Here is a 14986-nt window from a genome sequence, read left to right as displayed (position 1 = left end):
CCCCCGGCCACTCCACAAAGGGGCCTGCCCCCCGTCCTCCACTTGGCGCTGGAGGGGGGAGTGGCCCGGCCTGCGTTCCCAGGGCCCAGCGCTGCAGCCGGGCCTGGCTCTTTCAGCGTCAGCGCCCCTAGCCCGGCCAGAGCCAGCCAGTCCCCTGGGCAGTCAGCCTCCTGTCTGCGAGTCACTGCTGTGTTCCCGCGGCCCCAGGCTGGCTCAGTGGGCGGTTGGAAGAGGCGAAGGAAGGAGCCGGAGGAGGAATGAAAATGTAAATAAGCAGGCCGGCTCCCCTGAGGATCGAGGAGTGACCCGCAGCCAGACTTCCCTGGCCTTGGGCCGCGTCCTCCACGCTCCCTGAGCCCCGAGAAACGTCCACTCAACCCAGGCTCATCTCTCAGAAACCCTTTTCAGGTCCTAAACTTTTATTTTTATTTTGGGGGGGGCCCTAAATTTTTATTTCCCCACTGGGGAGGCGACGGGCTTGCAAAGCAGCCGTGTTGTGACTTGGGATTTGCCCCCAAACAGCCTGATCCCGCAGTCCAAGGACGGTCCCAGGGAGCTGTGGCTGGGACCAGCGTCCTCCGCGGGCTGGTGACTTACTTTGTCTGTGATACAGTCTGGAGCAGGTTCCGGGTTGTTCTGATGACCTTCCTGAGGGGAAGGAAGGGAGAAACAGGCACAGCGCAGCTGGGAGGCTGGGGCGGCTCATGCCGCGGGGCCCTGGGGTCTGTGCCCCTGGCCCTGTGGGGTCCTTGGTGACAGTCCTCCTGCCTGTGGTCAGAGTCCGCGGATGAAGAGCAGAGCGGCCGGGGACAGGCCGAGGCGCGTGCCGCTGAGCAGCTGTGCCCAGCACGGTGGGTTTGGTCGTCTCCCTTTCTGTGTTTTTACACACAGTTCTCAGACTGACTGTTCACCTGTGGTCTAAGTCCTGAGGGTTACTCAGAGTTGTGAACTGGAAATTTGACACATGTCCACACACACACATACACACACACACACACACACACACAGCCTTTAAATGAGCACATGGCCTGGTCAGGGGTGACCACCGCATGGCAGTCCTGCAGAGGATTCTCACCCCAGTGTCTGTCCTCGTGGCCGGGTGAGTGATGTCTTCCCTGCTCCAGGACACGCGCACTCAGCTCTGAGCCGCGGCACCAGACGAGGCAGAGAGCAGCCAGCCTCCTCCGCGAGCCTGTGCGGCCCCCGCGGAGGGAGCCAGACTGCTTCTACACCACCGATCAGAGACCCGAGATGTGCACAGACGCCTTCCTCTAACACTCTTGTTTCGTTTCAGAAACATGAGGATGAAAGTGAAGCCTGGCTGCACAGACAGGTAACTATTCCGTGTGTAAATCCCACACTCGCCGCCTCCACCAGCCACCGTGTCCCCCTTCCCCAGGTTTTACAACACAGCTTCTCACGTTAAATCCTACAGGAAGCTCCAGGAACACACACACACACACACACACACACACACACACACACACACACACGCAAGGTTCCGTGGGGCGGTAGGGCCGCTCAGCACCTCCTCGTCCCCGGCCCCAGGAGACCCAGCAGGGCTGGAGAGCCATGGGCTCTGTGGGAGGGGCTGCAAGAGCCTGCCCCAGGGTCGTGCGGTGTTCTCAGGTCTTGGGGTGTCCCTCTGGTGTACCGGGGACGAGTCCACACGAGTTGCCTGGATTTAACAGGTACTCAGTCGCATCCAACTCTTTGCCACCCCATGGACCGTACCTCACCATGCTCCTCTGTCCCCGGGACTCTCCAGGCAAGCATCCGGGAGTGGGATATCGTCTCCTCCTTCAAGGGATCTTCCCGACCCAGGGATCGAACCTGCATCTCCTGCACTGGCAGGCAGGTTCTTTACCGCTGAGCCACTTGCGAGGCCCACTTTGCTGAAAGAAGACGAAACGTGGCTGACGTTCCTGACTTTGTTGTCCTGCTCCGAGGAAGCGTCCTTTGAGGAGGGGACTCTGGACGGGTCCGCTGAGTCTTCCCTGGATTTCCTTCCCCGACTCTGCTAAGAGATGCAGGTGAAGCAGGCCTGAGGAACTGGAGGCGATCGGATGAGATCTGTAGTCAATCACCCAGACAAAAAAAGTTCAACTCCCCACAAAAAATAAAACCTTCCACACTGGTACTTTCTTTCTTCGGTTATTTTTGTCTCGTTGCACAGCCTGATGTTAGAAAGCACACGTGGAAGGTTTTGGAAGCTCACTTCCTTCTCATCCTACCGAATGGGATGAAAATCATCTGAAATTTTATGAGAAAAATCAAACTGGATTTGAGTTTCAGAACGATGGTGGGGACGGCAGAGGTGCGCTTCTTTACTGACAGGGTAGAGTCCGTTCGTGGAGAATGACTGAAGCTGGACTGTCCACAGTGGCTCTCCAAGGACATCCTAGAAGCTCCGTGCACACCTGTGTTACCTGCAGAGTCAGCTGTCTGGCCTCACCTTCCATCAGTTATCTCAGGGGAGGGCTGCGGCCTCACCAAAGGAGCGATTCTTTAGATCCATCTGTGTCCTGCCCTGGGCCCGCCTGCTGCAGAAGAGGAACACTCGTGTGGCCGCTTGTTTCCTGTGTCCAACTTTGAATGCCAGGTCCCCGCTAGGAAATACCCATCATGAGACTATGCTCAGGCGTCATAAAGTATTCGCTGGGGAGCTGAGGAGTTCTTGAGTGCCACCTGGACCAATGATGCGAGCACAAGCACCAGATGTAATGTTACAACGTGCCTCTTAAAAATCACACAAAATGCCCAAGTGGTTGAAGCAAAAGAGTCGGGGAAAAAATTCATTATCTGCGTAAAGTCATCTGTTCCACTAATAGGAGATCATGCCAGACACCTCGCTTTGTGGATCTCAAAAACTCACGTCCACCGTTTCCACTTGCTTCACGGCTGAACAACGTGCCGCCGGGTGGACAAAGCACGCTTTGCTCTTTGGTGACGGCATCTGAATGGTTCCTGCCCTGCGGCTGGTGCGAGTCATGCTGCCGAGGGCACAGCGCTGAGTGACCGGGGCCGCCTGCCATGCGACTCCAGGTCCCTGAGATGCCCGGGATGCCAGAGTCAAGAAGTGGGAGGCTGCGTGGGGGCTGCTGCGGTTGCCGAGCTGGAGGCGGAGGAGCAGCTAGTGGATTCCGGGCACCCCCCAGGGAGATGGAAACCCGCCAGGGCATGTGCCACATGGCGAACGTGCCCGAAGCTGCGGAGGGTTTGCTTTTATGAACATGTCTTCGTTTGTGTCGTCCTCGGCTTTGTAAGGAATGACTCTGCTGGAGCAGCCATCTCCAGGATGTCTCAATGAAGACAGGGAGAGGCTGTCTGGGTCCCAAAGCGGGGAACATGGTGGAGTCCTAGACTCTGTGCCTGGGGCGTGGAAGGGCTCGGCCATTGCAGGTGGGGAGCGGGGGTTGCGGGGGGCCAGGCCTCCCACCACGGGCAGTTCCTGTCTGAGCCGGAGGAGGGGGGTTGACTTAACTGAAGCAGGGTGCAGTTTGTCTCCTCATGGGCAGAGCGCTGTGGGGAAGCCAGGGTCAGAGGGTCCCCTTCTCACCGCTGCCTTCCCAGTTCGATCCCTGGCTCGGGAAGATCCCCTGGAGGAGGAAATGGCAACCCACTCCAGTGTTCTTGCCTGGGAAATCCCATGCACAGAGGAGCCTGGCGGGCTGCAGTCCCTGGAGTGGCCGTCGGACTGAAGCGACTGAGTGCACACGTACACTCCTGGCCGAAAGTCACTGCACTTTCCCACTAAAGACACGTCTGCGTGAGAAACCAGGTCTCAGCGAGGCTCAAAGGCTGGTCTTCCCCCTTCCTGCCAAGGAATGTTCCCAGGATGGATGTGAAGATGACATGGCGATGCGTGGGGCCTTCTCAGTGTACAAGCGAGGCTTCGGGCCAGGATTAATTATTTATTACATTTACTCATAGTATTTTTCTCTGCCAAAAGTGCAGACAGTTCCCCCCGCCCCAGAAAACAGATGCAGTATTGTGGTATCCATCCTGCGGTTGGCAAATAAAAGTGCCTGTAAAAAGCCAGATTTACTGCTGGGTTTTCCCGTCACCTCTATTTTTAAATACCATGCTTCCAACTCTAAATAGAAAAATAAATATTTGCAGATTAGAGGTTTCATTTTACTGCAAATATTCATGAAGATTAAATGTCACTTTAATCACATGTTGGTTTATTTCTCTGGGCATATCACATTTGCATGTGTTCATTCACCACGGGGAAATGAGTTCTTCTCCTGCCAGCTGGGGTTTATTTACCATTTGTTCACCTCCGCCTTAGCATGGATCTCCTCGAATCAGAAAATGTATGTTGTGGCCGACTAATTGGAAACCTTCAAGCTGCAGCTTCACAGAAGCTGGGGTGTCGCCCCCCAAAGCGAAATCCCCTGCCCGTCCAGGCGACCGCCAACCTGAGGGGGTGCAGCTGGGCACCGAGCGGGACTCCTCAGCTTTTAGGGTTGAGGGCAAACCAAGATGCAGGCCCACGCTCCAGGCGCCGGCTTTGAGTCCAGCCTGGAATTCTCTCCCCCAGGGAAAACTGGGAATGCTGGTTTCGTCTCCAGGGGAAGGAGACAGTGCGTGCGTGGTCCTGCCATTTGCAACCCCGTGGACTATGGCCCTCCAGGCTCCTCTGCCCGTGGAATTTCCCAGGCAGGAATACTGGAGTGGGTTGCCATTCCCTCCTCCAGGGGATCTTCCCGACCCAGGGCTGGAACGTGAGTCTCCTGAATTAGCAGGCGGATTCTATACCTCCGAGCCCACCGAGAAGCCAACAGTGACAGAGAATCCAGGAAAGCGTGCGCTGCCTACCGAATGGGCGTGGGGAACGCCCCGCCCCTTCGACAGCGGCTGGGAAGCACGTGCGCTGCCTACCGAATGGGCGTGGGGAACGCCCCGCCCCTTCGACAGCGGCTGGGAAGCACAGTGAGACCCAGAGAACACCGTGCTTCCACCCACGTCATAGCACACACCGGGGCTGTCCTGGTTTGCTGGGCTTTTTTCCTTTCTTTCTTCTTGTCTCCATGGTGGGCTATTCAGTATGAGGTAGATTTTATTGAATAAAAGGTCAAAGGATGGAAAGAATAGAATCCATTTTTAGGCAAGATCAGGTTTGTGCTTCTTCAGAATTATGATCGTTAACTCCTCGGATGATAGAAACTAACTTTTTTACAAAACAGAAATAGACTCACAGAGAAAACAAATTTATGTTTATCAAAGGGGGCGGGGATAAGTTAGGAGTTTGGGACTAACATATACATCCTTCTGTATATAAAATAATAAAGACCTCCAATACTTTGGCCACCTGATGCAAAGAGCTGACTCACTGGAAAAGACCCTGATGCTGGGAAAGATTGAGGGCAGGAGGAGAAGGGGACGCCAGAGGACGAGATGGTTGGATGGCATCACTGACTCAATGGACAAGAGTTTGAGTAAACTCTGGGAGTTGGTAATGAACAGGGAGGGCTGGCGTGCTGCAGTCCATGGGGTCGAAAAGAGTCGGACACGCCTGAGTAACTGAACTGAACTGTACGGCACAAGTAACTGTGTTCAGTGTCTTGTAATAACCTATAATAGAAGAGAATCTGAAATATATATATGTACAGATACACACACATACATAACTGAAGCACTTTACTATGCCCCTGAAGCTAACACGACATTGTAAATCAACTCTACTTCAGTTTTTTAAATGGTTTAGCAAACACCCCTGGAGAATTTTTCAGGGCACCCTGGATTCCATGGCCCCAGATAAGTGGGGAGCCTGACCCTGCACTTCCCGAGTGCTGAGCTGTCGTCTCTGAAGTCCTCACTTTCTTTTAGGAAGCTGGAGGTTTGACACGTGATTCCCAAGGAGAGAAAAGGCCCCACATAGACTTTATCCCTGTTGGAAATAACACAGAAAGTGTATTTCAAGACGTGTTTATCCTGGTTCAACCCTCTTGAAACCAAATGAAGCAGTTCATAGACTTAAGCAATGGCTTCTGTCCGCAGAATGAAGAGCCGGTATTCTCCAAGGATGGCCGGAAGTTCTTCTTTGTCCGAGCGATCCCGCAGGGTGGGCAGGGGAAGTTCTACCACATCACCGTCTCTTCCTCACAGGTGAGCTCCCCGGTCAGGCGAGCCCCTCCCAGCTGAGCCCCCCTATCGGGTGAGCCCTCTCCCTAGGTGAGCCCCGTCCCAGGTAAGCCCCCTATTGGGTGAGCCCCCTCCCAGGTGAGCCTCCCCAGTTTTTGCTTAGCAAGTGGGATTGGCCCCCCGGGGCCAGGGCTGAGTGCACTTGTCACCTTCAAGGTGTGCAGAGGGGAGCAGGGCCCCAAACTGAAAGGTGGCTCCCCTGTGGGGCTGAACAGCCCTGCTGAGCCAGCCGTGCTGAGTGCACGGAGGTGGCGTTCGCCCCTCCCGTTACCGCTCAGGAGCGCGACACGCGTGATGCTGCTGGTGACGTCAGGGGAGACCCTGGGCACTCTGTTGGGTCTGAGCCCAGGACACGTAGCCCACTGTGTCCTGGAGCCCGGTCAGCCTGGCCTCCCTCTTCTGGGTCCTGGGGGCCGGCCCCGTGCCCTCGTGTCCCACCTCCACCGTCAGCCAGAGGCACTGCCGTTGCCTGCGCTGGAGCTTCGGGCAAAGGGCCGAGGGTCACTGATCGGGGAACGGGGGAGCTGAATACAGTGCATTTAGACAGAGCAGGCCGCCAGCAAGTCCGCCCCCTGCAGGGGAGGCACCCGGAGGCCTGCCCCCTCCCCGCAGGGTGCTCCCCGGGGCTGCCCTTCAGGGACCCGCTTTTAGGAGGGAAGCGAGGGCTGCTGTCCTCCACCTGCACCGCCCTAGGCAGATGGGTCCGCGTTGAAGCAGGTCCAGAGCTGTTCAGGATCAGGACATGTGAATGAAATTGTTTTTTAAAAAGTTCTCAAAAATATCCCATGACTGTAGATTCCTATTCATGGTATGACCCCAAGGGTAATCTCCAAGGAAAAGTTCCAAGAATGCCCCAGATTGAGTAGCCTTGATGGGGCAGGCTCCAGGGCTGGGTGCCCACTAGTCACCCAGCAGGAAGCACGTTCCCCCAGGAGAGCTCCTCTCCAGGGACCCTCGGCCCCCACTGCCCTGTGGGTCCCCTGGCCCCCCGCTTCTCCCGACAGGCCCTGACCCCATTGGCTGTCCCTTGTCCCAAGACCACCCCTGGGGTCCCTGCTCCCAGGGCACCCATGGCTCACGCCTTGCGTCTCACACCCCGGCCCTGTGGGGACAGCCACGTCTTTCTCCATGTGTTATGGTTTAAACTGTCACAGTCATTCTGCTGTGGGAGGCACTTGGAGATAGACCGTGTGTGCAAATGTGCAACCCGCAGGAGAATGCCTTCAGACCATCCCTGTGACGAACAGCCATGAGAACCAAGGCCAGGGTGGCCTTCGCCGCCTCCACCCCCTCCCTTCCTGGCTTTATTCTTTCTTTCCCTGCCATGTCATATCCACTTCCCCGTGTTTCTCTCCTCTCTCCTCGTCCCCCTATAGTGATGACCCACGAACTAGATTCACAAGCTGTGAAGGAACGCTGTCCCCAGCCTATGAGACACTGGTGGTTAAGATGCAGAGCTCACAGCAGGAGTCGCTGGCGATCTAGTCGCGCTGGCTGATGAGCGCGGTGACCAGGGGTCCTGCCCGTCACAGCAGCACTCAGAGAATCGGGGATGGGCAGAGGAGGCCAGGGTGGGGCAGGAGGAGGGGCCACCCCAGGGAGGCCCTGCTCACCACCTCGTGTCTGAGGGTCCCGGGGCTGAGAAGGGAGGCTGCGATCCAGCCCCTCCCCAACCCCGCACCCCCGCCCCCGCCTGTGTTGCAGCCCAACAGCAGCAACGACAACATCCAGTCGATCACCTCCGGGGACTGGGACGTGACCAAGATCCTGTCCTACGACGAGAAGCGGAGTCAGATGTGAGTGAGCGGCCTCCTGCCACCCCACGTCCTTCTCCGCTCGCAGGGCCCTTGGCCCCGACGCTCCCCGTCTCAAGGCCCTAGCTGCCACCACGCCACGTCCCGAGTCACCGGGTCCTAGCAACAGACGCTGCCGGGCCTGCAGCCATGCGGGGCCCTGAGCCTCTGCTGGCTCTCGGGGGTGGGGTCGGGGAGCCAAGGGCCTCCCCAGCGCACGTTCACTGCTTCCGCGCTTCTGAGAGAGAGGGCCAAGACGGAAAGAAGTTATGGGACTTCCTCCAAACGGTCGGGGCCGGTAACGTCAGGAGCTGGGGCTCCACTCAGGCAGGAGGGACGCTGCCACCCTGCCTGCTCCTGGACCAGAGCCTGGGTTCCCGCGTGGGGTCCCGGGCGGGCATGGGCCGAGGAGTCTTGGAGTCGGGCTGCGTGTCTGGACTCCCGGCCCTGTGAAGGATTCCCGCATCCAGACCCAGTTGTGCACCCTGCGGCCGAGCCCTGGGCGGTGCGGGCACACCTGGGCCAGCGGAGGTCTGCCCGGGAGCGGCGCCTTCAGCCCGTGGGAGTGTGGCCGTCCCCTGCCGCCCACGGGGAGCTGGCCCCGGGCAGGAAGTTGCCAGCTGTGGGCCCTGAACAGCGCACGACCCCTGGGGGGCGGCGGGGGGCGGGCCTGACGTGCCAAGTACCAACCTGCCCGGAAGCCAGCTAACCTCTGTGCCCCCGCTGATCTTCACAGCTACTTCCTCAGCACGGAGGACCTGCCAAGGCGGCGCCAGCTGTACAGGTGCGTCCCCACCCCACTCCCCACTCCGCACCCTGACTCCCCAACCCCTCTCCTCAACGCCGCCCACCCGCTCGCCCTCTCCCCACAACCCCGCCCACCCGCCCGCCCTCTCCCCAAACACCGCCCACCCGTCCGCCCTCTCCGCAAACCCCGCCCACCCGCCCGCCCTCTCCCCAAACGCCGCCCACCAGACCGCCCTCTCCCCAAACCCCACCCGCCGGCCCTCTCCCCAACCACGCCCTCTCCCTCAACCGCGCCCCCACCCCCACGCCCTCTCCCCCAACCCCGCCCCCACCTCCCCGCCCTCTCCCCAGCAACCCCGCCCCCCCGCCCTCTCCCCCCAACCCCGCCCACCCTCTGCCCCAACAATGGGGCACCGTTACCACCCCCGCCACGCTTTCCAGACGGGAAGGAGGCAGCGGCTGGTTCCTGCCGCCGGCTCAGGGCCACCTAAGGGGACTCCGTGGTGTGAGGCCCCTGTGGCCTGGATGGTACCTGCCCCCCGACCCCGTCAGGTGCACGGCCGCCCCTTCCAGCCGCAGAGTAAGGGCTGCACAGGGGGGTCCTTTCAGAGGCAGAGAAAACTTGGGCACATCCCTGCAGTCACAGGCCCGCTTGTCTCCATGGACAGGTCACCTCTGCTTGTCCACCGGATGATCCCATCCGTCCCATCCCATATTAGCAAAGGGGGATGTAGACCGGCCACTCACCTGCCTCTGACTTGCCCTGTCAGGACGCTGTCCCCTTCCCACCGAAAGTCTGCGGCCCGGTGGACGGTTTTCGCGTCCGGACGCTCCCTGTGCCAGCAACTCAGCCCGGGCTTCTTCCAGTGCTGCGAAAGGCATCGCGGTGTCTTGTAGCCTCTGATGACGCCTGTTGGCTAAGTCTTCGGGGCGTGAAATCGTGCTTGATCAGCAAGGCCCCGAGTGACAGCTGCGGGTCGCCCGCTCCTGTTCTCGGCCCCTGCGTGAGCAGCCCCCTCCCGCTCACTCGCTGGTCGTGGGGGAACCTGGAGCCCAAGCGCTGCAGTTTCAGGAGCCCCTGTCTTGCCCTGACCCGGTGGCAGGCGCTCCAAGGGGAGTGAGACCCCAGAGCCCGTAGATGCTGCTCCCAGAACGCTGGTCGCCTGCTCAGAGGGACACAGCGCTGGAGACAACACCCCACACTCTCCCACCAGGACCCGCCCCGCCTGAGTGACCCCCAGAAGCAGCTGTGCCCGGGGGCCCCTGTCCTTGGCGGGGCAGGGAGAGCTTGTGACAGCCAAGCCTGGCACCGAGGGGGTCCCAGCAGGGAGACAGCGCCCCCAGACCTCCCCTGTAGGGGAAGCCGGCGGGCCCCTCGCAGGGCTGGGACTGAGGGTCTTGCCCGCGGTGACCGCTCCTGCCCGCCCTCCCCGCAGCGCCAGCACAGTGGGCAGCTTCAACCGGCAGTGCCTGTCCTGTGACCTGGTGGACAACTGCACCTACTTCAGCGCCTCCTTCAGCCCCGGTGCCGACTTCTTCCTGCTCAAGTGCGAAGGTGAGTTCCCACCGCCACGGGGGCGTGGGTCGTTTTTAGCCGCTTTGAGGAGCTCCGGGACCCCCGGGACAGGAAGGGCCGCCGGCCGAGGACATCGGCTCACGGAGCAATGTTCCTGGATCACCTCTGTCTGGAGCATTGCTGATGTTTTACATCTTATAAAGGGTTACAGTTTATCAGAGTTTTCTCCACATGCTATGCCGGTTAACCCTAAAATTCACCTACATTTTCCTTTAAAATATATATATATTTATCTTACACATGGATGGACGCAGATCATCTAAAAAGGTGATACAACATTTCAAAAATTATTAAGTATATGTAAAGATTGAGATATAAAAGAACCCGGAAAAAAAAATTTCTGTTCCTAGGACCCAGTGCATAGATAATTTATCCCATACTTCAAAAAGTTCTTGATCACACCAGTCAGCATACACAAAACAGCAGGCCAAGTCCCATCATGGACAAAAATGTTTGCATCTTGTCCTCGTGTCTTGGAAAGATATGATAGGAACCCATAGAAAAGTAAGAGATAATAAATACAGTTGTAACAAAATATGTCTCAAGGAAGAGCTTGATCTACTGAGATCATCTCTTGGAGGAAACTACTCTGAGGGCAAGAACAGACCAACACCAGGAGCAATTCGATCCCAGGGTCTCAGGTGAGGCGTGAAGAGCCTTCTTCAGGCTGTGATAGCCTTGATGGCCACTCAGTAGCTTGGGACCTCGTCCTCTCTTAACAGCGTCACCGTCTGAAATCTCAGCCCCTTCATCACCCGAGCGCATTCCCAGACACTGTCCTTGGATGATGTGATGGGAAGAAAATGGCATGTTGGGTGGGGGGTGGGAGACTCTGAGCTACAACTCCAGGTCCCAATCGCCTGGAAGCATCCTACCAGACTCCTCTTTTCTCATCAAGACCTGTTGCCCAGGGCAGGACCTTTGTGAAATTAGGTGTTGGGAACATGCAGAGATGCGCAGAGCGCAGGGACTGGGGAGTGTGGTCAGCAGGCCCACCAGGAGCGGGAGACGGGGGCCGGATGGAAGCTGCAGGACCAGAGATCTGAGTCTTTACCTCTAGGGGAGGATGTGGCCTTACGGTGTGGAAGGTCGTGATGAAATACAGAACGGAAACGGAAGTCCTAAAGAGGAAGTCCCAGAAATACTGACTGGATGGGAAAGGTGACAGAGCCTTCCTCAAGGAAGGTCTCGAAAAGAAGGCAGATGTCATTTTCCAGAAATAGGTGTAAATTCGAGGCAGACAGTGAGCTGGGGGCTTCAGGCTCTGTGTTGTCCCTGGCCAAGGTGGTCATGGTTTGGGTCTCGTTCTTGGGTTCTTGCTAACATTCCCCAGAGGATGAGATGGTTGGATGGCATCACCAACTCAGTGGACAGAAGTTTGAGCAAGCTTCGGGAGTTGGTGATGGACAAGGAAGCCTGGCGTGCTGCGGTCCATGGGGTCGCAAAGAGTCTGAGACGACTGAGCTACTGAACTAACTGAACTGAACTGAATGTTCACCAGTGTGCACTCCTGCTCGGTTCTGCAGGGTCTTCTCACAGCAGAGCTCAGTGGGAAGGGCCTCATGTGAGGACGGCAGGCTCTCGTTGTCCAATCCCACGGACCCCCACCCAGGGTTGAAACTGAACGGCTCTCCCAGGACGTCTGTGGCCCTGGGTTTGGGCACAGAAGCTCCCGTGTGCAGGCGGTGGACATAAACATGGCGCCCGAGTTGGGAGGCCCCTTGGAAGCGTGTGGAGGTCACTGGACATTCATTTGTGTGCAGATTTCCTGTCCTCCTGCTGGCGTCCGTCCCGAGTGGGAAATAACATTTCTTTTTATGTTTATGCTCCAGCCAGTCCAGGGACTTATTTTCTTTATAGGGCTGCCTGTATGGTGGTCTGTGGATATTCCGGGTGAGGAGATGGCTCCTCAGTGGCCACTGTGAAGGAAAACAGAAGCAGAGAGCCAGTAGGGCCGTCCCAGGTCACAGACAGGACTCAGCCCCTGAGGCCCCCGTGAGCTCAGCTTCAGAAGCACGGGCATCCCTCCCCACACACAGGCCTGGACCCACCAGAGACAGAACTGATTCGTAGAGTTTGAAGGATAGGAGACCTCAGAGACCGTCTGACCTGATCTCAACCCCCTGCTGCATCTTATTAAGAAACTTAACTCTTAACTGATCGTGGAGTTGTCACCTCAGGACTTTTTGAATCATTGAAATGTAGTGTTAGTCACTCAGTCGTGTCTGATGCTTTGCGACCCCATGGACTATAGCCCACCAGCCTCCTCTGTCCATGGAATTCTCCAGGCAGGAATACTGGAGAGGGTTGACATTCCCTTCTCCAGGGGATCTTCCCGACCCAGGGATTGAACCCAGGTCTCCTGCATTGCAGGCAGGCTCCTTACCATCTGAGCCACCAGGGAAGCCCAGTAGATATAACAGTAGATCCCAATGTGTAGCCCACAGGAGCATTTATTAAACTCCGCGCCCTCTCCTGCTTGCTTCTTCCACACTCCAAAGCCACTCTGGTAGACTTCTGTTTGTTTGGCCGCATCGAGTCTTGGTTGCGACACCTGGGCTCTCCATGTGTCCTGCAGGACCTTGGTTATGGCACAGACGCGAGCTGTGCTGTGCTGGCTCTGTTGCTCCGCAGGGCATGTGGGATCTTAGTCCCTAACCAGGGATCTAACCTATGTCCCCTGCATTGCATGGCAGACTTAACCGCTGGACCACTTTTGTAAACCTCTGAGCAGCATTTAACTGCTCCTCCCCCACCGCTGCAGGACTCTACTATGTAGGTAAACTTAGCTTCTCAGATGTAAGCAGAACAGCAACTAAAATCTTTCCTTATAAGGCTGAGGGGAAATGTAAGGGCAGCTGAATGATTCTCTTGGGTGAATTGGGAAAGGAAAGTCTGTGGGTGCTCCCAGGCTCAGAAGTGTCCGGCCATCACGTCAGGAACCATGGATGTTCACCTCGGTTAAAGATTGTGGTCAGAGGATTTACTAACTAGTTCAGGGTGCACCCTAGCCACTGAAATAGAGGCCCAGTCAGAGCAGATGCAAGCTCACCCACATCCGTACGTAAGGGCTGGGTGTCGTAGCCACGTGAAACAGTGGCAGCCCCATGTAAACCTGTTCTTCTTCCTTTTCATGGACCTTCCATGATGACGGTTTCTGGTAAGCTTATCCGATATGGGTCTGTCACCTTCACTTATGCTGCAGTGCCCAGCGGTGGAATCCCATCATGACTGATCACAGCTCATCAGTAGCTTGCAGTCAGAACTTCTGTTTAATTAGTCCTCTGGCATATAGTTCTTCTCCTTGTTGTTGGTGTTGTTCAGCTGCTAAGTCATGTCCAGCTCTTTGTGACCCCATGGACTGCGGCACACTAGAATCCTCTGTCCTCCACTGTCTCCCAGAATTTACTCAAACTCATGCCCATTGAGTTGGTGGTGCCATCCAACCCTCTCATCCTCTGCTGCCCTCTTCTCCTCCCGCCTTCACTCTTTCCCAGCATAAGGGTCTTTTCCAATGAGTTAGTTCTTCACATCAGGTGGCCAAAGTATTGGAGCTTCAGCATCAGTCCTTGTAATGAGCATTCAGGGTTGGTTTCCCTTAGGATGGACTGGTTGATCTTCTTGCTGCTGTGGTAGACTTTGTCCATCTTCCTCACTGTAGCGTTTCATCCTGTCTCATCATTATGTACTTTCTCCTCTAATTGTTCATTCACATTTCCTCTGTGGTTTCTCAAAGATTGCCACTTTTATGTTTCTTTATAATTTTTAATTTTTATTATGTGACCACTTTAAAATATGTACATTATTGTTATACCTTTGCACACTGTTAGATTAAACATAGGCTAAAATAGAATATAAGTAAGTAAAGACTTGGAAACATTTGCAATGTGTATATCCACTCGTTACCTGGCTGGATCCCATCTATCAGTGTCAGCATTTATATCTAAATGGCATGGGTTTTAGGCAATCACTTAATACTTCCATGAGGTACATGTGTAAACCGTGTTCAGTAGAACTTTGTGGAAACTCACTTGCATATTTAATGTAGGGATTAAGTTCCTTTCCAGATCTCTGGGGCCTGGCAATGAAGCCAGCTGCATCCAAATGGTTGTATTATGATACAACATCTTACAATGAGATCAGATCTACTCTAAGGTATACCAGCAAGCCTCAGTTTACATGCTGAGTTGGTCCTCTCAATGACCCCGTGAGGTAGGTAATGGAAATAGTCGGTATGTGTCCAGCTTCTTACATGTTGAAAAGTACATTCCTATAGTTTAATACTCGACGCCCATATTCCCATGTCTGACTCCTTGTAATTTATACTCTTAGCACAAATAGATCTGCGTAGAGTGCTCTATGCTCAGTGTTCCACACACCCATACTCTTGCCTGGCTGCCCAATGACCTCCTGTACACTCCCGGATTTCTCTCAGGCAAGAGTTGATGTTTATCCCCTGCCAGGAGCGTTGAAAATGTTAGTCACTCAGTCATGTCCAACTCTTTGTGACCCCATGGACTGTAGTCCCGCCAGGCTCCTCTGTCCATGGGATTTCCCAGACAAGAATATTGAAGCAGGTAGCCATCCCCTTCTCTAGGGGATCTTCCCAACCCAGGGATCGAATTGAAAGATTCTAGCTCCTTGGAAGGAAAACTACAACGAACCAAGACAACATATTAAAAAGCAGAGACATCATTTTGCCAACAAAGGTCCCCAATAG

The 14986-nt window shown here is 55.9% G+C and overlaps 1 protein-coding gene and 1 long non-coding RNA gene across 7 annotated transcripts in view; one reads left to right on the top strand and one right to left on the bottom strand.

Moving 5' to 3' along the window:
- Window positions 1-14986, top strand: part of DPP6 (dipeptidyl peptidase like 6) — an 801122-nt gene that overhangs the window by 726190 nt on the left and 59946 nt on the right. For 4 of the 6 annotated variants that reach the window (XM_086394726.1, XM_086394729.1, XM_086394730.1 and 1 more), the window contains 5 exons: window positions 1295-1333; window positions 6007-6114; window positions 7855-7946; window positions 8680-8727; window positions 10127-10245. In XM_086394726.1, coding sequence (XP_086250852.1) covers window positions 1295-1333; window positions 6007-6114; window positions 7855-7946; window positions 8680-8727; window positions 10127-10245 — 406 coding nt within the window. Of the gene's footprint in view, window positions 1-1294; window positions 1334-1691; window positions 2141-6006; window positions 6115-7854; window positions 7947-8679; window positions 8728-10126; window positions 10246-14986 lie in introns of those variants that run through there. The other 2 variants (XM_086394731.1, XM_086394732.1) reach the window with 2 other exon arrangements.
- Window positions 5206-8785, bottom strand: LOC147373400 (uncharacterized). Its single transcript, XR_015161870.1, has 3 exons — window positions 8634-8785; window positions 5782-5896; window positions 5206-5580 (listed from the first exon to the last, which is right to left on the bottom strand). It is a non-coding gene; the product is annotated as an uncharacterized LOC147373400 (long non-coding RNA).

Source organism: Bos grunniens, chromosome 4 (assembly GCF_055505025.1).
Source record: "Bos grunniens cultivar Pamir isolate PY7600 chromosome 4, Bosgru_T2T1.0, whole genome shotgun sequence".
In the NCBI taxonomy this organism is placed as follows: Eukaryota; Metazoa; Chordata; class Mammalia; order Artiodactyla; family Bovidae; genus Bos; species Bos grunniens.
Note: the sequence above shows the minus strand (reverse complement) of the source record. Positions and strands in the feature narration are given on the sequence as shown.